At 38.2% G+C, this 22,558-nt stretch overlaps 1 protein-coding gene and 1 long non-coding RNA gene across 3 annotated transcripts in view; one reads left to right on the top strand and one right to left on the bottom strand.

Moving 5' to 3' along the window:
* The first annotated feature begins 1,157 nt into the window (after nucleotides 1-1,157).
* On the top strand, nucleotides 1,158-21,107 carry nsg2 (neuronal vesicle trafficking associated 2). 2 transcript variants are annotated; one of them, XM_088320677.1, is made up of 5 exons: nucleotides 1,158-1,457; nucleotides 2,952-3,093; nucleotides 9,606-9,716; nucleotides 17,250-17,360; nucleotides 19,212-21,107. In XM_088320677.1, exons 2-5 carry the CDS (start codon nucleotides 2,974-2,976, stop codon nucleotides 19,407-19,409), a joined length of 540 nt encoding a protein of 179 aa, XP_088176803.1. In that variant the 5' UTR covers nucleotides 1,158-1,457; nucleotides 2,952-2,973; the 3' UTR covers nucleotides 19,410-21,107. The 2 variants fall into 2 exon arrangements, with proteins under 2 accessions (XP_088176803.1, XP_088176802.1); XM_088320676.1 differs by having other exon boundaries at nucleotides 1,161-1,366.
* LOC148349305 (uncharacterized) overlaps nucleotides 1,232-22,558 on the bottom strand; it is a 58,143-nt gene continuing 36,816 nt past the window's right edge. Inside the window, exon 3 of the long non-coding RNA XR_015847216.1 lies at nucleotides 1,232-1,454. This is a non-coding gene — a long non-coding RNA (uncharacterized LOC148349305). The remainder of the gene's footprint in view (nucleotides 1,455-22,558) is intronic.

Raw genomic sequence — 22,558 nt, 5'->3', positions numbered from 1 at the left:
CAAACCAAGGCTACTGTACCAAATATTAACATTCATTTTCTCAGGTGTTCAAACACGTATTTGCAGCGATTTCACACAAATAAATCATTAAAAAAATCATGCATTGTGATTTCTGGATTTTTCTTTTTAGTTTATCTCTCAGTGGACCTGCACCTATGATGAAAATTTCAGACCCCTCCATGATTTCTAAGTGGGAGAAATACCAAAATAGCAGGGTGTTCAAATACTTATTTTCTTCACTATATGTATAACAAATATTGCACGGGAGCCTATTTTCGTATGTGCGCCTTATAATCAGGTGCGCCTTATAGTGTGAAAAATACAATAATAATAATAATAATAATGCAGTATATGCGAGAGTAGCAAAGTAAGAGTTTGATGTAGTGTACAGGTGTCAAACAGGCGGGCCAGGTCAGGCCCACCAATGGTTTGAATCCAGCCCGCAAGACAACAGTGAGAGAAGCACAAGAGGAAAATGAGCTGTAGTTTTAAACATTTCCACCGGATGTCACCAAAGCCAGTTAACACTTGCAAAACAATTGTATTTCTCCATTTCTCTCTGACTCACTTCTTTTTTATTTATTTCACTCTCTCTTTTTCTCTTTTCTTTATTTCTCTCTCACTCTTTAACTCTTTCTTTTTCTCTGTCTTGCTCTCTTTCTATTTTCTCTCTCTAATTTACACTTTAATTCTCTTTCTTTCTATTTTTCTCTTTCTTTCTCACCCTCGTTCTTTCCCTTTTTCGACGTCTCTCTATCTCTCTCTCCTCACTTTGTCTCTTTTTCTCCTGCTGACTCTTTTTCTTTCTGTCGTTTCACTTCTCTTATTCTTTTTATCTTTCTCTTTTTTCACTTTCTTTTTCTCTCTATATTCATTTCCCCCTTCTCCATTCATATCTATTCTGCTCTCTCTTTTTCTCTCACTGTTACTCTGTCTCCCTTGTTCTCCCTATCTGTTTATCGCTCTCTCTTTCTCTTAAACTTACTAGTCCGGCCCCCGTGAGATTTTTTATAGCATTTGTGGCCCCCAGCTAAAACGAGTTTGACACCCCTGATGTAGTGGAATAAATTTGCTATTTACTGGAAGCTCCTGAATGCAACATGTATTAAATTCCAATAGGAGTCCCAAAAAGTGGGGGTGGGATGAATTTTTTTTTTTTTTTTTTTTTTGCGGCACAGTAGAGCAGATGAGGATTTTGGATTAGGGGGTTGGGCTGCGAGCCTCGGACACATTTGCTCGCTTTCTGGCGCTCGCTGCAGCCGCGTCGCAGCCGCGTCGCATCCTCAGCATCATCTGCATCCTCAGCATCACTCTCTCCGTATCTCCGCCGTGATCACATCCATCCATCCGGACGCCGCAGTTGCCAGTGAGTAAAACCGTCCGTCCGCCTGTCTGTCCGTCCGTCCGTCCATCCGCCTCCACGTTGTTGACGACACATCCTCTCGTCAGCTTTACTGGTAAAAATTGTATTGCCTTGTTAAGAAAGTTCACAATTATGTTTTTGTTGTTGTTGTCATTTTTAAGAAATCCCTTTTTAACTTCTGTTGTTTTTTTCAATGCTGTCAAAAGCTTAGACAGGAATGTGGAATGATAAAAAGGGATGATTCAGTTCTTCATTTATATGACTTATCTTTATATTATCACTCCTTACTCATGATCTTAAACTTTGTTATTTTACCTTGTACATTTTATTGCGCAATCAATATTTCCATTACATTTGTTTTTTTTAATCTTAAAATTAAATACATTTACGTTTAAAATAGTTTATTTTGACAAGTATTCCCTTCTTCCCTTGGAAGTCTGTTTATTCTAAATTTATGAACGATTTTATGATATTTGATGTCATGCTACATTTAGTATTTACTTTTTTAAATTATTTGTAATAAGATTAACATTTGAACTATTTTTCTAATTTTTTTAGAAGTGCTTTCTTTTACTTGTCTTTTTAAAAACATTTGTATACTATATATATTTTAATTTCATTATTATTTTTTGTTCAATACATTTATATTTAAAATATTTTATTTTTATTTTTACAAGTGATTTTTTTAACTGTTCATGTTTTTAAATGTATTTGCATGCTGCAAACAGTATTTATTGTTTATTATTTATTTTTAATGAAATACATTTACATTTGAAAATATGTTTTAAATGTTTTAAGTCCTTAAATCTTTTTTTTATTTTTTATCTTTTTTTTAATCTATCTTTCAAATTTAGCCTGCAGCCATTATTTTTTTATATTTGTTATAACACTAAGTACATCTATAGTTTAATTTTTCTTTAAAGGAGTGCCTTTTTCAGGTTTTATTTAAATTTATTTTCATATTTTAATGCTACACACAATATATGTTTTTGAAATTATTAAAATAAAATGAAATACTTTTATATCTCAAATTAATTATTTTTTAAGTACTCTTTTCTTTCACTGTTTTATGATTTATTTCTATATTTCAATTGTTATAAAATTAAATATGACTCAACATTGGTGAATAAACAATGACATTATATTGCATTCAATGTTATCATTTATCAATATTTTCTTAAATTCTTTATGATATATGTGAGTTTTTCTTATACATAATTAAATATAAATCATATTAAGATTTGTAGTTTTTTTTCATATACTTGTTATACAATTAAAGTACTTGTTATACAATTAAATGAGGATGGTAAAAATCAAAATCTGTAATTTATTTATTTATTTTTCCATTTTTTCCCTTTTGGTAGTATATACGTACATTATTATCATTTTATTTTATATAAGAAACATAGATATCAACATTCGTTACTAATTTGTAATAAGTATTCATTTCATTTACTTACCCGTGTTTGAACTGTTCTTAAATGTTCATGCTATTTAAAATATATTTATTTATAAAATCATTTGCTTTTATGAAAATTGTCGACAACAAAAAAATGTGAAGAGTCTTTTTTGTGTGTGGTTCGTTCAGAGTAATCGAGCGGATTTTCAAGATGGTGAAACTGGGGACAAACCTTCAGGACAAAAGTGGCAAAGCGGAGGACGGCTTCCAAAACATTCCCCTTATCACCCCACTGGACGTTTGCAGCCTGCAAGGCCATGCCCCTGACAAGGTAAAGCCCGTCCAACAATACGTAATATATATATGTATACCTGACCATGCGCCTTATAATACAGTGCGCCTTATATATGGATCAATATTAAGTCGCAAAGTCTTGCAACTAAGGCAAGCAACCGCCGACTAGATTTTCCCCCGAAGGGGAAGTAGTCCGCGGCGTATGCTGGGATTTATATACCGGCGTTTCATTTCCTAACCAATGTATCAATCATCATTTGAATCAGTCACTATTGGCTAAAGTGGGCGGATCCTTTTTATCATTTACAGGCTCGCATAGGCTAAAGGGGCGAAACAAAGCCTGCAATTGGCCGAAAAAGATGAATGTAAATCACACATTGGGTTGCACTACGGCATAACGTAAACATTTTTACTATATTGTATTTGTAAATATTTTACTCTCCTGGATTTACTACACTCACGGTTGTAAGAAGACCATGGTTACGTATCATTATTGAACGTGATGGCTGCAAGAGAACTTAGGTGAGCTATGCGGCTTTATATTTTCCCGGTATCTTGTTTTAGAACGATCTTGATGTTTCCGTGATGAGTCTGTTTTTAAACTAAATTCAATTCAAAGTGTTTATTGTTATATGCACAGTAAAGAACCCCGTTTCCCTGCACAATAAAATTCTGACTTTGCTGTCCACACAGTTGCCAGCAAAAAATAAAATGAAAACTAAGAAATGTTTGGGATTTCTTGAATCCCAAGACTCTAACCTTCCGAATGATATTTGGAACGATGCATTTGAGTGATTGGTGACATCGTACTGACACTGTTTCTGTAGATGTCTGAGACACGTATTTGCTTCTTTGCAAGCTTTCGGAATGTTAAGGGGGTAATAAGTTTGACTGAACTATCTGACTGTTTTGTCGACATCCCCATTGTAGCGCCTTATAATCCGGTGCGCCTTATGTATGGAAAATATAGGACCAAAAACTATTTTTTGGGGGTGCGCCCTATAACCCGATGCGCCTTATAGTGCGGAAAATAAGGTGTGTATATATATATATATATATATATATATATTTCAATATAAATTGTCTTTCTTTTCCAGTCACACATTAAGGTGAGAGCATTTTCATTAAAGCAAAAGAAAAAAACAATAGAAATCATGGCAGAAAGTCCTCAGGGAATATCACTCACATCTAGGATAGCGATCCTTAGAAAGGGTGAGAAAAAGGAAAGCTTTCACACATATTTTGTCAAATGCTTCTTTTCATGTTTTTTGAAATGTTTTGTTCACTTCAATCAATGTCTTTTCCGTTGCCGTCTAGTCGCTAATTGGCCTTCCGGCATTATAGATTCTTGAAACCGCTTCCCTGCTGATGCGCTAGCACTTAATAACTCTTGGAAAGGTCACCCCTGGATTGCTAACTTATCTGCGCTAACAGCTTCGTGCTAATACTAACGAGGTATAAAAGGTTCTTGACACTCATTTTCCTAGAAACGAAAACCAGCGCTGCCGAATGTTTAGCTATTAACTAGTTCTCCATTACTTTATCTCAAACCTTAACCCTAGCCTAGTCCTAACCCTACCCAAAAACCAAGTCCAGCCCTAACCCAGGCCGAACGGTAACTCTAACCCTAACTCTACCCTTACCCAGCCCTAAATTAACCCTGGCCTAACCCTGACTCTAACCCAAACTCTAACCATAACGCTAAGCCTAACCCAAACCATAGCCCTAATCCAACCCAGCCTAACCCTTACTCTAACCGAAAACCCTACCTAGTATCTAGCGCCCTGAGAACAAATCGCTCACAGGTTCCCGAAATAGGAGCAATTACAGGAAAGAGGTTTTCACACTCCAGGGAAATGGAAAATGCTAAATGTTCCGCGAACGTTTATTTTTGTTGGTATTGAGGGAATATGCCTCGAAATGACGGCGTTTTGCTCCGAGGTTTATTGTATGAACTGAAAAATGTTTATACTCAAGTTTGAACTGGATACGTCCATTGTTGCTGCATTTTTTTAAGATTGTTTGTTATTGATACAATTTGAAATTCATAACCTAGTTAACACAGGTGCCACCTTCTCAGTTAGCATGCTAACCAATATTAGCATGTGGGTGTTTGCTTCTATTTGAATGGAGAGCTGGTCAAAAACAATGAGAGAACTTAAATAATTTGGGTGAAAATCGAAGTCAAGATCCTAAAACTGAACCCAGAACCCTACATGTGAATTTTTTTAGACAATTGAGCAGATGTGAAATTATCTCATTCAGGTTAGAATTCTACAAAACCCTTAGCCAGATCAACTCCTGAGGTTTTGATTTACATACAAGTGGCTTAGGTGGATGGGTGGTTAGCACGGAGGTGGTTAGCACGGAGGTGGTTAGCACGGAGGTCCAGGGTTCAAGTCCAGCTACCGCAGCCTCCCCGTGTGGAGTTTGCATGTTCTCCCCATGCCTGCGTGGGTTTCTTCCGGGCACTCCGGTTTCCTCCCACACTCCAAAAACATCCATGTCAGATTAATTGGCCAGTTCAAATTGTCCCTAGGTGTGAATGAGTGAGTGAGTTGTCTGTCTCTGTGCGCCTGCGACTGACTGGAAACCAATTGAGGATGTCCCCTGCCCAATACCAGGAGATATCTGTGATGGGCTCCAGCACTCCCACGACCCTACTGAGGATAAGTGGCGCTGAAAATGGATGGATGGTTTACACTGATCAAGCACCATCTTACCCAAAAAAAGGAAAGTTAGATTAGTTTAGTAGGATGAGCCGGGGATCGAACCCGTGTAATGTTCACCAGATGCTGTACCAGATGATCTATTGACATGGTTCATAGTTATCAACCATCATTGTTCAATAATGAAATGGTAAATCAATCGAGGAGGCTTATTCAGGAAACCAACTAATAACCCTACAATTGAAAAAAAGGTGGTTTAATTCCTAGTTACGCTTATTTTCAGTATTGTACAAAGATGCTTGATAAGTATATATCTGTTTACGAAGTTACGTCCTCAGTAGCTCCGCTAATAAAGCCAGTTTTTCCCGATTTCAAGGTCATTGGTTTTATCCCTGACTCTGGTAAATATGTCTGCGTATTCTTTTTCAGTAATGTACGACAATGCTTGATAAGTACAAAGCACCTAAACGATTGGTATGATTTAGTAACTCGCCTGTTAGAGCCGTAACTCTCCGACTCTAGGGCAATAGTTTTGATTCCTGACTCAGCCAATCGTGCTTTATAAATGTGAACATCCTCAAAGAACCTAAGATCCTCAGTGGCTCAACTGAGAGAAAAAGATTTTCTCGATTACAAAGTCATTGGTTACATCCCTAACTCGGTGTTAATGAAATTACCCTTCAGTACTGTACGACAATGCTTGATGAGTATAAACCACCCAAATAATAGTTGTACCTCAATAGCTCACCAGCTAGCGTCTGAACGTTCCAATCGTAGGGTCAATTTGCAGGGTTGGGTGAGTTTTAACTTGATTACTTTGAATTACTTTTGGATTACCCCAATACCAAATATGCTAATAAGAGACAAAAGAAACTAAAAATGAATAAAATGACTAAATTTTGTGCAGGCTTGGGGAGTAACAGAATACATGGAACGGTAAAAATGATGTTGGCGAACTGTTTGGATTTTTTTTCATTTTGTTTCTGTCGCATTTTATGTTAGTTTTGCCGGAGGTCAAAGAGATCAAAGCCAGGAGAGAAAGCTTACCACGTGTTGTGAGTCATCATTTTATTCATATTTAGTTTCTTTTGTCTTTTATTAGCACATTTGGTATTGGAGTAATCCAAAAGTAATTGAAAGTAATCAAGTTAAAGTAACCCTACCCAATTCTGGTCATAGGTTGGACCTCTGACTCAGCCTGCTGAATTGGTTTATCTTTTTCAATATTGTTCCAAAATGCTTGTTAAGTATGAACCACCCTAATAAAACTCATCTCATTAGTAGCTCTCCTCGTCAAACAGTTCCTTGTCAATTGCAGGGTAATTGGTTCGATCCCCACCTAAACCTACTCAATTTGTTTACCTTTATATGAAACTTAATACTATATGGTAGATATATATACTTTTCCCTTTTTGTATTGTACAGCAGCACTTGATAAATAGACCTAGTCATGTCCTTGATGAGCTACTGGGGAAATGAATTTTACCAAGGAACTGGGCAGAAAGGGAACCTACAGTGGAACCTCGGTTTTCGAACGCCTCTCAGTTCGAACAAATCGGAGTCCGACCAAAATTTTCGAGAAATTCTTGCTTCGATGTTCGGTCAAAAATATCGGAGTTCGAACGCCGGTAATGCGTGAATGCGTACGCTAGGGTGCGATGCTGAGCGGCGTACGAGTGTAGATTGCTCTTTTCGTGACCAACTGTTATCGCGTGCGGACGTGCTTCGTTTTGCTTTCGCTTTTAATATAGGTGTACGAAGTGTTTTAGCCCCTAATTATGCCTCAGAAGAAAGTCAGTGCAAGCAGTAAAGTTGCTACAGGTGAAAAAAGAAAAGTAGTGCGTACAACTATTGCATTTAAGAAAGAAATAATAGCAAAATATGAAGGAGGTGTGCGAGTGTCTGATCTTGCTAGGGAATACAGCATGGCTAAATCTACGATCAGGTAAGAAATCCTATTCATAATTCTTTTCTTTATCCTTTTTATTTTTTATTTTTACACGTTCACGTTAGCATAATCTTTCGTACGGAAGATTAGCCTGGGTTAGCTTTATGTTTATGTTAAACATTCAAGGTAAACATTCAGGGTGTTGGAACGGATTAAAACGATTTACATTATTTTTAATGGGAAAAATGATTTCGGTGATCGAACAAATCGGTTTTCGAACAGGGATCTGGAAGGGATTATGGTCCAGAACCGAGGTTCCACTGTACTACTCTGTTACTGCATAACGAGGTGAACAGCCAAGGGAAAAGTATTTCATGAGGCGTTTCATACTTATCAAGCATTGTCATACTATACAGACTACATTTACTAAACTCATGCAAGGCACAAATCCACAAGTCCGTAACAAGTGCTTTACCAGGTGATATACTAAATCCACCAAGGAATGGACCCATGACTCTATGTTTAAGAAACAAATTCGTACTTATCAAGCATCTTTGTACAATACTGAAACTAATTATGGATCACACGAGAAGGCTTAATCGAGAATCACACCCTTGACCGTGTGATTGGGAAACTAATACTTCATCAGGTGAGCTACTTGTACCTATCATACATCTTTTTACAATAGAGAATTAAACATTATACCGGCAAGCTTAGCGGTAATGAACCATGACCACGTGACTGGAAAAATATTTGCTCTAACAGGTGAGTTACTTATGATATAACTTATTTATAGTAATAAAACATTGTTGCACAATACTGAAAATGTAAACTAAACAAAATGGCTTTTTTACCAGGTGAGCTATCGTGGATATGACTTTTGAAGATGTGGTTTATACTAATCAAGCATCCATGCACAACACTGAAAAACTAGTTACATTAGGTAAAGTGATACAGGGATCAAACCAATGACCCTGTATTTGGAAGAGTGGCCGGTTACTAAGTGAGCTACTGATGCAATGAATACAACAGAGAGAGTTCAAAAAGCTCCATATTTCCAGTAGCTCGGCCAGTTAACGGGGTTATAGGTTTTGGAATTAAATATCAAAATGTAGCGTTTACCAAATTGTTCAAATTAGTTATCTGACTCCATTGACCAAACATAACCTACATTTACCCAACAACTTATGCGCGCTCGTTTCTTGAGGGAAAAGATGAACAGGAAGTCGACATTTCCACAAGGGGGTAGATTTAATTTCCCTAACCAAAGAACTAAGTGAACTTAGGGCCGTTGGAGTCTCTGGGAAGCCTTTTTCTCAAGTCTTTTAGCTTTCACCTACTGGCCATCTTCTCCCTGCATAATGGCGTGCCGACTCCTCCCATGGGCACGCCAAGGAAGCCCCCTGGGCTTCACCATCTCGGAGAAGAGCGTCCCGATGTCTGTGGTACTCAAAACAACGCTGAGCGTTTCTCAAAAAAACGCCTGCCGTCCTCTGTCAGAGTCCTGTTATCAACAGAACTAGACAAAATATTCTGCATTTGGAACAGCCTGACCTGTCATTGAACTAAAGCCTACTCAGTGAAAATCTTCATTGCATTATGAGTCAATCGTTTAAAATCCTTTATAGTCAAATGTATGAAATCCTTCAGTTTAAACCTTAACTAGGTGTACTTTAGGGGCTAGGGTAGGGATAAAGCCCACCAGCCTTGATGTGGCACAAGTGTTTAACCATTTGAGCTACTGCAAATGTGAAGTCATTTTAATCAGGTCATTATTTAATTTAAACTGGTTGAAGAATACTGAAAAAAATTAATCCAAATTTTAACCCTAGCTTTAATTCCTAGCCTTACTCTGTTCCAAATTAAGTCATCTCATTACCATTCAAAGTTTCCCTTCACAGGAATTAAAATTTCATTTTTCGCAGCTCACCCGAAATCTGTTATTTTTCCCCCACACATGCGTTTATAAATAAAGTGCAACTCTCGCCGCAGGTTGTGGTGAAAACTCGCACCGAGTTCCAGACGGAGAAGAAGCGTCTGAAAATTCCGGCTGTGGAGCAGTTCACCGTCAGCTTCACCGACGGCGTTTCCGAGAGACTCAAGGTGAGACGATGATGATGATGATGATGGTGGTGGAGATGGATCGTAAAGAAAAAAAATCTGATGGATTTGTGATGACACTCGGTCCATTTACACGACGGATCGTGTCCCGGCCTCATCTTCTTGTTGTTAGGGAACTGTGGAGACAACCTGTTGCCATGGCAGCAGAGAAAAGCCGTCTCCATGGCGACACGCCAGAGGAAATGTGTGCATAAGCAATACTCAAACATACATAAAAGTCTCCTCGCTTACGTTTTGCTCAATTAAAACTGGGAAGGAGATGTGGTGGATAGCCACAATATCAATGGAAATCAATATTGAAACCCCAACACTCATTTGTTGGGACACCAACCGTATCTTTTCTAGAAACCCTAAGTTGGGTTTGAAAGCAGGAACCTTCTACCTAGCCTAACACTAATCCTAGCCCAAGTCCAACCAAACCACTAAACCTAACACTATCTCTGTCATGAACTCTACCAATAACCCAAATCCTAGCCAAAACCTCCACAACTTGCCCTAACCCTTCAACTTAACCTAGCCTCACCCTAACCATACCAATAATTCTAACCTAACAGTAACTCTTCCATGAACCCGGCCAATAACCCTAATCCTAGCTCTAACCCTACAACTAGCTCTAAATTTTCAGGTAACCCTAGCCCAAACCTAACTCTTCCACTAACCCTACCTAACCCTAGCCCTGACCCAATTTAACCACTGTATAACCCAACCACTAATCCTAACACTAACTATACTATTAACTCTACCAATAACATTAATTCTAGCCCTAACCCTGCAACTACCCCTAACCCCTCCAATAAACCTAACCTTAGCCCTGACACTAAGACCCTAACCCTACCACTAACCTTACCTATAACCTTAACCCTAACACTAATCTTTACCCAACCACTAAACCTAACACTAACTATACCATTAACCCTGCCACTAACCCTAAATCTGGCCCTAAACATAATCCCGGCCGAAACCCTACAACTAACCTGAACTTTTCCCCAACCCAAATCATAGCCCAATCCTAACCCTAGAACAAACCCTAACTCCAGGCCTAACCCTACCACTAATTCTAACCTGACCACTAAACCTGACACGAACCCTGCTAATAACCCTAATTCTAGACCCAACCCTCTAACTAACCCTTCCATTAACCTAGCCCAACCTTAACCCTATCCCTAACTATAGTTCTAACCCTACCACTAATACTAACCCAACCAATAAACCTAACAGTAACCCTATCATTAACCCTACCACTAACCTTGCTCCAATCACTAACTCTACCATAATCCTAGCTCTAGCTTTGACTCGTGAAGGATTTTATACATTTGACTATAAAGGATTTTATACGATTGACTCATAATGGAATGAAGATTTTCACCGAGTAGGCTTTAGTTCAATGACAGGTCCGGCCATTCCAAATGCAGAATATTTTGTCTAGTTCTGTTGATAACAGGACTCTGATGGAGGACGGCAGGCGTTGTTTTGAGAAACGCTCGCCGTTGTTTTGAGGAACCACAGACATCGGGACGTTTGTCTCTGAGATTGTGAAGCCCACATTGGGCTTCCTTGGCACGCCCATGGGAGGAGCTGGCACACCATTGTGCGGGTAGAAGATATCCAATAGGAGAGAGCTAAAGGACTTCAGAAAAGGGCTTCCCAGAGACTCCAACGACACTAATTCGGCTGTTTTCGATGGAGTACACTTACTTAAATTGATTAAGAAATTAAATCTGCCCCCGTGTGAAAATGTCGGCTTTGTTGTTCATCTTTTCCATCAAGACACGAGCGCGCATAAATTGTCGGGAGAACGTAGGTTGTGTTTGGTTAATGGAGTCAGATAACTAATTTGAACAATTTGATAAACGGTACATTTTGATATTTAATTCCCAACACTTGCTAGTTTTAGTCAGAATATCTTCCATTCGTAAATTTCTGATATATTTTCTCGGCCCAAGACAAGCGATTTGGTAGACTAGTCTCCTAGCAACACCCGCATGCTCAAAGGCGATTGGACGAGAACGAGAGTTTTGCTAGAAAATAGCAAATTGCCTTTCCTTGATTTTGTTTTTTCCCCCGACGTGACCTCGGCGGAGACGGCGCCGTATGCGGCAAACGGGTACGGCTTTGAGAAAACGCCGCATGTGTTGAAAGCGGCAGCGGCGGTTATCAGGCTTTACCAGAAACATTTCAGGAGGCTTAGGAGGGCCCGCCGCTGCCTTCGGCTTTTGTTAGGCACAAATAAGAGGCGCTGCCTGTGATTGTGTGCCATGTCGCTAGCTAGCTTTTTCTTCTTTTTTTCTGCTGCCGTTGACGGACGAGATGCTTGCGCATGTCTTCTTCTTTTTTGTCATCTGCATTGAGGCAGCGAGACGCTCGCTAATCCGCCTCGGCCCGAATCACTTTGTTTGCTTTACTTTGTGAAAGAAAAATTGGTGTCATTGGTAGATAATTTAGCACATTTGAAGGTTAGTTTTCTTATTTTAGTATGCATTTGATCTTATATACTAGGGTTAGGAGTAGAGTTAGGAGAAGGGTTAGGTTTAAAGCTAGGTTTAAGGCTAGGGGTAGAGTAAGGGGTACAGTGAAGTAGATAATTGAGCACATTTGAGAATTATTTTTCTAGTTTTAGTATGGTTTTGATCTTATTTACAAGGGTTAGGTGTAGGGTTAGGAGTAGGGTTAGGAGAAGGGTTAGGTTTAAAGCTAGGTTTGAGACTAGGGGTAGAGTTAGAGGTATAGTGAAAGGTTGGGATAAGGGGTGAAACTAGGGGTAGGGTTAGGAAGCTTGGGGCTCACTAATCCGCCCTCGTACAGATCACTTCGTTTACTTTCCTTTACTTTGCTAAAGAATATTTGCTGTCATTCGTAGATAGTTTAGCACATTTGAGGATTATTTTTCTAATTTGAGTATGGTTTTGATCTTATTTACTAGGGTTAGGTGTAGGGTTAGGAGTAGGGTTAGGAGAAGTGTTAGGTTTAAAGCTAGGTTTGAGGATAGGGGAAGAGTTAGGGGTACAGTAAAGGTTTGGGATAAGGGGTGAAACTAGGGGAAGGGTTAGGAAGCTCGCGGCTCGCCAATCCACCCTCGTACAAATCAGTTTGTTTTCTTTCTTTCCTTTGCTAAAGAATATTTGGTGTCATGGGTAGATAATTGAGCACACTTTAGGATTATTTTTCTTATTTTAGTATGCATTTGATCTTATGTACTAGGGTTAGGAGTAGAGTTAGGGGAAGGGTTAGGTTTAAAGCTAGGTTTGAGGTTAGGGCTAGAGTGAAGGTTTGGGGTAAGGGTTGAGACTAGGGGTAGGGTTAGGAAGCCCGTGACTCGCTAACCTTCCCTCGCGCAAATCACTTTGTTTTACTTTGCTGAAGAATATCTCGTGTCATGGGTAGATAATTGAGCACATTTGAGGATTATTTTTTTAATTTTAGTATGGTTTGATCTTATTTACTAAGGTTAGGTGTAGGGTTAGGAGTAGGGTTAGCGGAAGGGTTGGGTTTAAAGCTAGGTTTGAGAATAGGGGTAGAGTTAGGGGTATAGTGAAGGTTTGGGATAATGGGTGAATCTAGGGGTAGGGTTAGGAAGCTCGCGGCTCGCTAATCCACCCTAGTGCAAATCACTTTGTTTGCTTTCCTTTACTTTGCTGAAGAATATTTCGTGTCATGGGTAGATAATTGAGCACATTTGAGGATTATTTTTTTTACTTTTGTATGGTTTTGATTTACTTTACTAGGGTTAGGAGTAGGGTTTTGTTCTTCCAAGGGACATGAAAGAAACAAACTAAAAAGCACTGGTTAAGAGTTGCAAGAGTAAAAGGCGCCAGATTTTTTTTTCTGTGTTGGCCGGCGCCCTACTAGAGAAATTTTCCGGCAGAAATACTACCAAAATACAACTACAGTAATAAAACAAAAATATTGCATATATACTACAGAAAAATGTGCTAGGGAAATACTACAAACATACAACAGAAATACTACAAAAATCTTACTATGGAAATACTACAAAAATGCAACTTCAGATTTATTACAGAAATACTTATAAGGAATTACTTAAAAACTACTTCTAAAGAAATACTACAAAAATACCACTCCAGGAATACTCTGATCGAAAATACTACTACAGAATTATTATGACAGAATGCAACAATAAACATGACTTGACTTGACAACAGAAATACTACTACAATAAATATTATGACTGGAATATTACATAAATACTACAGATATACTACATAAATTCTATTATGGAAATAGTACAAAAATACTACATAAACACTTCAAAGATCTAACTATGGAAATACTTCAAAAATACAAGTTCAGATTTATTACAGTACAATATGGAAATACTTAAAAACTACTTCTAGAGAAAAGCTACTAGAATACCACTACAGTGATACTATAATACAGAAATACTACTTGAGAATTATTAAGACAGAAATCCAACAAAAAACATGACTTGACAACAGAAATACTACCGCAATAAATATTATGACTAGAATTTTACAAAAATGCTACAGATATACTACAGAAACTCTACTATGGAAATAGTACAAAAAATAAATACTACGGAACATCACACAAATATTATGATGGAAATACAGTCCTTCAAATACTTCTACAAAAATACCACTACAGTAATACTACAATACAGAAATACTGCTACAGAGGTTTTATGACGGAAACACTACAGTAATAAAAGAAAATAACTACAGATATACTACAAAAAAATGTACTATGGAAATACTGCAAAAAATACTACAGAAATAATGCAAACATTTTGCGATGGAAATACTACAAAAGTAACACTACAGTAATACTATAATACAAAAATACTGCTCCGGAATTATTGCGACAGAAATACCACAAAAATACTAGCTATACTACAAAATGAGAAGCAAAATGGTGCTTTTTGACCACTTTGAGCCCCTGTAGTTTTCTTCTGTATTCTTCCTTGTATTTTTGAATGCACTACACCACGCAGCGACATCTAGTGGTCAAATAATACACGCTTTCCCTTTCATTTCACTGCAACAGACTTAATTTTTGGATTCATTTATTAGCGATTTGATGTATTTCACATCAATCTTGATGCTTTTGTTTGGATTTTATTTTGTGGAATCATGTTTTTAAAGATACGTTTAAGAACAGTGGGAAATTTTGGTGAGAAACCTGATCCGGTGTACCCTCATCCGGACCCTAGCTGAAACCCCTGTTGTGAAGAGGGGCCTGTTCCACACTGTAAAGTGAAATAGTCATGAGGCGGGGGCGCTGTATCCCGGGGTCTACCGCATATTTATATCTCGATAGGTTGATATTAAAGTTCCGAGAGTAAAAAAGAGCTAAGGAATCTCCTCTGTGTTAGCGTGCGCCCGTCAGTCGGCATCACGCTAACGGACTAGCGCCATCTCCGGCGTAGCTAATTGTTATGACAAGTTAGCGAGAGCCCGAGGACCAGAGCGGCCAATCGTGACGTCCCGAAATCGGAGAAGGAGGGAGGCAGCACATTTCAATTCCACGCTAGTCCCACTTTTTGTTTATTTCCTTTCCGGGCGGATGCCCCGAAGAAGGCCTGATCACTAGCCGTGTAAAATTCCAATGATACGCCGTTTTAAAGCGTGTCCCTTTCTTATGTCAGTCTTCTCTCAAGCTGCCTGTCTAAATGAAAAAAGTCAATTAAAATGTATAAAATATATATTTGAAAAACAAAAAAAGACATGAAGAAAACAAAGAAAAATGAATAGAAAATAAATCCAGATAAAATAAGTCAAGAAAAATCCATATATATATATATATATATATATATATGCTAAGAAAACAAATTAATTAATAAATTATTCATTGAAAAAAATAAAAGGTATGTTTCCTTCTCTAGCCACTCATATTTGCTATCTGGTTGCAGGCTATGGCTTGCCACGAGCTGTTTTTTTTAGATGCTCCTTCTTCATCCTTCAGTCTCACTTGTTTTCCACAGCTTGCAGACGTCACTGAGTGTGATAATTTAGGCATCAGGCCCTTCCACTGTTTCCTTCTCTAGCCACTTATATTAGCCAGGCTATGGGTTACTGCTACCCGGTTTTGTTTTAGTAAGCTGCACCTGCTTCGTCCTTCAGTACAACTTGCTTTCCACAGCTAGCAGATATCACCAAGTGTCATAACTAGGGTATCACTTCCACTGTTTCCTCGTCTAGCCACTCATATTTGCCATCTGCCTGCAGGCAATGGCCTGCCCTCTAGCCGGTTTTGTTATTGTTAGCTGCACCTGCTTCGTCCTTCAGTCTCGATTGCCTTCCACAGCTGGTGGACGTCACCAAGTGTCATAATTCAGGCATCAGGCCCTTCCAATGTTTTCTTCTCTAGCCACTTATATTAACCATTTGCCTGCAGGCTATGGCTCTCCGCTGGCCGGTTTTGTTTTTGTTAGCTGCTCCTGCTTCATCCTTCAGTCTCACTTGCTTTCCACAGCTAGTGAATGTCACTGTGATAATTCAGGCATCAGGCCCTTTCACTGTTTCCTTCTCTCGCCACTCATGTTAGCCATTTGCCTGCAGGCTGTGGCTTACCGCTAGCCCGTTTTGTTTTTGTTAGCTGCTACTGCTTCGTCCTTCAGTCTCGCTTGCGTTCCACAGCTCGTGGACGTCACCAAGTGTCATAGTTCAGGCATTAGGCCCTTCCACTGTTTCCTTCTTAAGCCACTCATATCAGCCACCTGGCTGTGCAATATGGCTCACCACTAGCTGCCATTGATTTTGTGAGCTGCTTCCGCTTCGACCTTCAGTGTCATTCTCCTTCCACAACTGGTCATTCAAAGAACATCCTGGAGTCCTGTGGTTACAGCACTTTTTTCCCTACTGTTTCCTTCTCTAGCCACTCATTGCAGCTTGGCTAGACTCACTGCTAAGCTCTATTGTTATCATGAGCTTCTCTGTTGAAATAAAGCTTGCATTTACAACTTTTTTCCTGTCCTTTTTAGTAGCTTCGCTTGCTAGCAGCTAAAGCTAGCTCCTTTAGCTAGATCTGAACAATACTAGCTCTCTTCAGCCTCTCAGGGTGTATCCAGCTAACTCTGCCTTTCATGTCTTGTTGATTGCTGATATTCATCCTAAAATAAGGAAGCAGACATCCAAATTTTGAAAAATATTCTCTACATTTTCCCCACTGTTTCCTTCTCTAGCCATTCATTTTAGCCACTTGACTGCAGGCTGTGGCTCGCTGCCAAGCTCTTTTGGAATTTTAAGCTGTTGTTTCGATAAAGCTTTTTTTTTTTTACTGGCCTTTTTACTAGTTGCTCCTGCTAACCGCTTAGTAGCTCCTCGTGCTAGCCACTAAAGTTAGTCATTTACACTAGCTTGGTCAGTTTAACTAGATCTGAGTAACTCCAGCTATTGGCTCTTTTCAGCCGCTCCGGGTGTTTCTAGCTCTCTCTGTCTTCCGTTGTTTTTTTTCTTTCAATGAACAGTTCCGTTACGAAACATTACACACTGTCACTTTAATTAATACAAATAATTGGATAAATTGCGCCCCCTGCAGGTCACCATCCTCATCATCCTGGCCTTAGCGTTCCTCGCCTGCATTGTGTTCTTGGTGGTTTACAAAGCCTTCACTTATGACCACGCCTGCCCGGACGGATTCCTATATAAGGTACAAATATTTAGTGGTTTAGCAAAGATTGTTTTTTGAAAAATTGATGTTTACGAATTAATTTCTTAAGCTTTGCTAACTTTGATGACCACAACCTCAGAGAAACATTTGTTTTCTCTGTGAATTGAACAAAACTGGTTTCATTGAAAAAACAAAAACATTTTCGTGCGTTGTTTTGGTGCTGTGCTAGCTTGGCCCATGTTAATCTCTTATGATAGCGAATATCAATTAATCTAAATGTATTTGTATTGCACTTTTCAGGCAAAAACATAAAATATATTTAATAAGAAAGTTAAATCCCCTCTTTTTAAAATATTTTTTAATGTGGAAAAGGCTTTTAAAATATTTCTCTATTTTCACATCAAATACAATTTATTATAGAAAAAATAGCAAATTAAATATAACAAATGAATAATAAAATATAAAAAATAAAAAATTAACAATTAAAATAATTCATGCATAGACAGTCATTTTTTAACATGAGTGGCTAGAGAAGGAAACAGTTTTATAAAAGTGTTTTTCTTAACAAAAAAAATAAAAAGAATGTATCACTACACATTAAAAAATAAATTAAGCGAACTATGAAATAAATAAAAGAAAAAGGCCAAATTTTACATTTATATACAATATTCATTATCCTGATTTTGTTGACATGGATAAACTTAATAATTACTATAGTTTAGCACGTTATATTTTCTTTATTTAACATCTAAACATACAGACTTAGTTAGCTTAGCGAGTATAAAAGTCAAATCTTGCTAACTTAGCAACCATTGTTACTTTGCATTATAATTGTATTTCATCGTTTATCGTCTAAACACAGGATATTCCTTTTTTATTATTTTCGTAACTATTGAATAAAATATTATCATCTAATTCAGGGGTCTCCAAAGTGATGTGTGCGGGCACTACATAGCCCCCTAAAAGCACCTGAGAAGCCCATGGACTGGTTTTGACAATAGCTCACCCGTGCTGGGCCATTGTAATTTTCTAGTAAAATGTTTTTACTAGTGGTTGACTAGGTCTATTATACTATGCTTTCAATAGTTAACCTGGTAATAACATAGTAATAGCATGGTAAGTTGTTATTTTAGGAATGCATATCAAATTGGTAGCTCTTTTTGCTAATTAGTAACAAAAATGAGCTCTTAGCTTCAAAAAGGTTGGAAACCCCTACATCGTTTTTATTGGAAAGATTAATATTCAACTATATTTATCCTTTTTTTGCAATTAAATACTGGATAATTTATTTTTTCTGTAAAAATATTGGATTTTGGAGGACATTTATTGCACCGGGGTTGCATTTTGGTTCAGAAAATAAAGGTGTTTTTTGTTTAATCGGCCATTTTGTTTTTCTTGCTAGCACAAGCACTACATACTCTGCTAGCTTGGCTAATATATTATGCTAGCTCATATAATGTACTGACTTTGTTGTCACGGATAAACTTTTAAGAACTACCTTTAATTAGCATGTCGTATTTTAGCACTTCGAACAGTCTTAGTTAGCTTGATGAGCATTCAAGTCAAATCACTTAGCCACCCTACTTGGACTAAGTCTTGTGGTTTTTATCACTCTATTACGGGGGTTGGCGCTCCCTGGTGGCTCCCTGGCACCTTTTCAAAAATGTTTGATAATGGAAAATCAAATCTTTAGTTTAAACTTTAGAATTTTAGTAGACTTTTTCTGTTGTATTTGCCTCGTATTATATTTTAGACATAGTAACTTCTTTATTAAAGAAAAACAGCAGCCGTAAAGGCAACACACGGATATTATAGCATTTTGTAGGAAATTGTATGCACCAGGGATACATTTTGTTTTGTAATCGGCCATTTTTATTTATTTTTTGCTAGCACAAGCGTTGCATCCCATCCTCGTTGGAGGCTTACTACGCAGCGCAAGACGCTAACTCCAGGGGGCGCTTCTACACGGTGATCAGCCACTACAGCATGGCCAAGCAGACCACCTCGCACTCTGTCTCCCCCTGGCTGCCCGGAGGGGGACAGCCGCAAGACGCCAAGCCCCCTCACGGCGCTGGCGACGCCCACTGAGTCGTTGTGATTTTCTTGTAAAAATCACTCCCCTCCCCCTCCGTCAACACGATCGTATAACGCGCCACTAGGGCCTTTAGACTGCATGCAGAAGTCAGTTACATTCCAGTTCGACTTTTTGCTAACGTTTATTTGATTATTTTACGATTTGGTCATTCGCGCCGGAATATTCTCCTAAAAAAGGTCACAAAAATTAGGACTAGTGGTGCCTTGAGATACAATTATCAGTTTCTTTCTAAAATTATTATAAATTAATGATTCTTTTTTATAATCAACTTGTCTTTACTCTAATGGGAATGGGATAGTGTACAGTAAAAGAACAGGAAAGTTTACTTGGATCTTCCAAATTCAAATACATCAACTCTAATTTAACAAGCTTGACGACGCATGCATTAGAAAAAAAGTTTCATTAGATGTTGGAATACCAAATAGTTCTAACAGAACAAAACATGAAAGTAAAAAAAAAAGAGAAAACACTACCCCACGTGGACAGAACAAACAACAAGATTATTATGATGACACAATGAATAAATATAATGCTGGAACACTAACTAGATGTAACTGAACAAAACATGAAAGTGAGAGGATGCAGGGAACACACTCATGTGGGGAAAAACCAACTACTTAATGTTCTACACGCAACCAGATATAACAGAGCAAAACATGAAAGAAGGAAAACACAATGCAATATTCCCAACATGCGGACAGGACAACGATAGGGCCATGGATGATAATGCAGGCATAGGAACTAGCTGTATCTAAACAAAACATGAAAGTAGGAAAATACAGTATATATTGGGAGTATGAACTAACTCTAACTCAACAAAAAACAAAGGAAGAGGACGAAAGGATAAAACTACTACACAATGAGGGAACACAATCTAGCTCTAACAGAACCAAACATGAAAAATTGACGACCCCAGGAACATTCCCACATTTGGACAGTACAACAACCCGGGTGCTATGATGAAGACCATGAAATATCCTGCTAGAACTAGAACAAGCTATAACAGAACAAAACATGAAGATAGGAAAATGCAGGATACATTTGAAAATGAACTTATTCTACAAAAAAGAAATAAAAAGGGAAAATTGGATAGATAACTTCATAATGTCAGAACACCAAGTAGACCTAAAAGAACAAAACATGAAAGGACGACACAAGACGGATATGTGGACAAAAATGAGAGTACCATGATGACAAGGCCATAAAATATCATGCTGGAATCTTGACTAGCTGTAACTGAACAAAACATGAAGAAAGACGGCACAGGATATGTTGGGAAATGAACTAGCTCTAACTCAACAAAAACGAAAGAAAGAGGACAAAGGGATAGAACCATGACAGAACACCAAATGAAATAACAATATTGTGTATATTTAGTACTACCTGTGTGCAACATACACGCATGTGATTAAAAACCACGATACTTAAACATAGGTGTAAAGGGAAAATGACATTTGATCTACCTTTGGTGTGACGTGACTTGAGCTGGTAAAGTGTAGTAGCGGGTGGATGCAGTGGGAGGATTCTTTTTTTTTTGCTGTTTTTTTTTTTAGTTTTCCCTTGCCCTCATGAGGGTTTTGGATCAGGGTCTTGAGAAATTACAGAGTGTAGTCTGTGTAGTTGATTTAGGGAACAAAAAATGAAAAGAAACCGATACAGGAAACAGAATATAATACGTCTAATAAACACAATGCAAATACCCTGTCTAACTGAACAGAACATGAAAGGAAGTGAATCGTTGGTATTATCGTACATTCTTATGAATTGAAAATAAAATCATTTGTATCTCAAGGCAACACTTTGTTTTTTCACTACCACAGATTTATTTTGGCATCTTTTGGGGGCTTTATTTTGAAATTCTTCTTTTTTGTACCTACTTTCTTTCCTACTTCATTATTTCTTGACTGGATTATTTGCAAGTATCTGAAAAAAAATACTCGAGTATCTCTACTGTGTAATCACAGGCATGACCCCCTTTACAAAAACAACATTGCGCCCCCTTCTGGATGTTGTTTGACTCATTATTAAATCTCGAACACAACGTTGATTCCTATCGAAGTCATTTTTAGCCGTAAACTGTATTATCACTATGACGACTAGTTGACGTAGCTGCTAAAAAAAAAAATGGCTGCCGCTTTTCCATTTTTGTGCTTTCCCGAACTGTGATGTTGTCGTTAGCCGTTAGCCGTTAGCATAGCCAAATCTGTAACCGAAGACCGACCAATTAAACCGTGCGGTACCACGCCTCCTTTTTTTGTGTCCCATTACTTTTGTGTGCGATGATTGTATCAGGGGGTGGGGCTACACTAAAAATGGCCGCCAAATTCAAAAAGACTGCAGACGAGATATTAAGCTCAATTGTTTTTATTGTTTCGCTGGTTGATTTAATATTTGGGTGATGGTACTTATTTATGTAGTAAATTACAAAATATCTTTAATTGAGCAAGACTATTTATTGTAAATGTCAAGGTTCATAAATAGTCACATGAGCTTTGTCCTTCAGTGTCACTCGCCTTCTTCAGCTGGTTGACTTTTTTCCCCACTGTTTCCTTCTCTAGCCTCATTGATTCTTAATGCACTTGAATGCCACTCACTGTAAAAAGTTGAGCTCTGCATGTGACGGTCGAAGAGTCCCGTGATTTTAGCGTCTTTGACAATTTTTTCGCTGTTTCCTTCTCTAGCCACTCATGTGAGCGACTTGGCTGCGGGCTATGACTCACAGCTATTGTTATTATCAGTTACTCCTGCCTTATTCCTCATGCACACTTGCCTTCCTCAACTGATCCACAGTGGTGGTCACCAAGTCCCTTGATTCAGGCATCTTTAACTTTTTTTTACACTGTTTCCTTATCTAGCCACTCATGTTAACCACTTGGCTGCAGGCTATGACTCACAGCTATTGTTCCTATTAGTTCCTCAAGCACACTTGCCTTCCTCAACTGATCCACAATGGTGGTCACCAAGTCCCTTCATTCAGGCATCTTTGACTTTTTTTTTTTTTACACTGTTTCCTTATCTAGCTACTCATTTTAGCCACTTGGCTACAGGCTATGACTCACAGCTATTGTTCCTATTAGTTCCTCAAGCACACTTGCCTTCCTCAACTGATCCTCAATGGTGGTCACCAAGTCCCTTGATTCAG

Source organism: Urocampus carinirostris, chromosome 17, assembly GCF_059441175.1.
Source record: "Urocampus carinirostris isolate Australia breed hairy pipefish chromosome 17, RoL_Ucar_1.0, whole genome shotgun sequence".
Classification (NCBI taxonomy): Eukaryota; Metazoa; Chordata; class Actinopteri; order Syngnathiformes; family Syngnathidae; genus Urocampus; species Urocampus carinirostris.
Note: the sequence above shows the minus strand (reverse complement) of the source record. Positions and strands in the feature narration are given on the sequence as shown.

Bases quoted from the DNA above. Each gene is read 5' to 3' on its own strand.
- nsg2 (XM_088320677.1), top strand. From the start codon at position 2,974: ATGGTGAAACTGGGGACAAACCTTCAGGACAAAAGTGGCAAAGCGGAG. The intron at 9,717-17,249 runs GTGAGACGATGA...CGCCCCCTGCAG, and splicing joins GCGTTTCCGAGAGACTCAAG to GTCACCATCCTCATCATCCT. The intron at 17,361-19,211 runs GTACAAATATTT...ATTTTTTGCTAG, and splicing joins CGGACGGATTCCTATATAAG to CACAAGCGTTGCATCCCATC.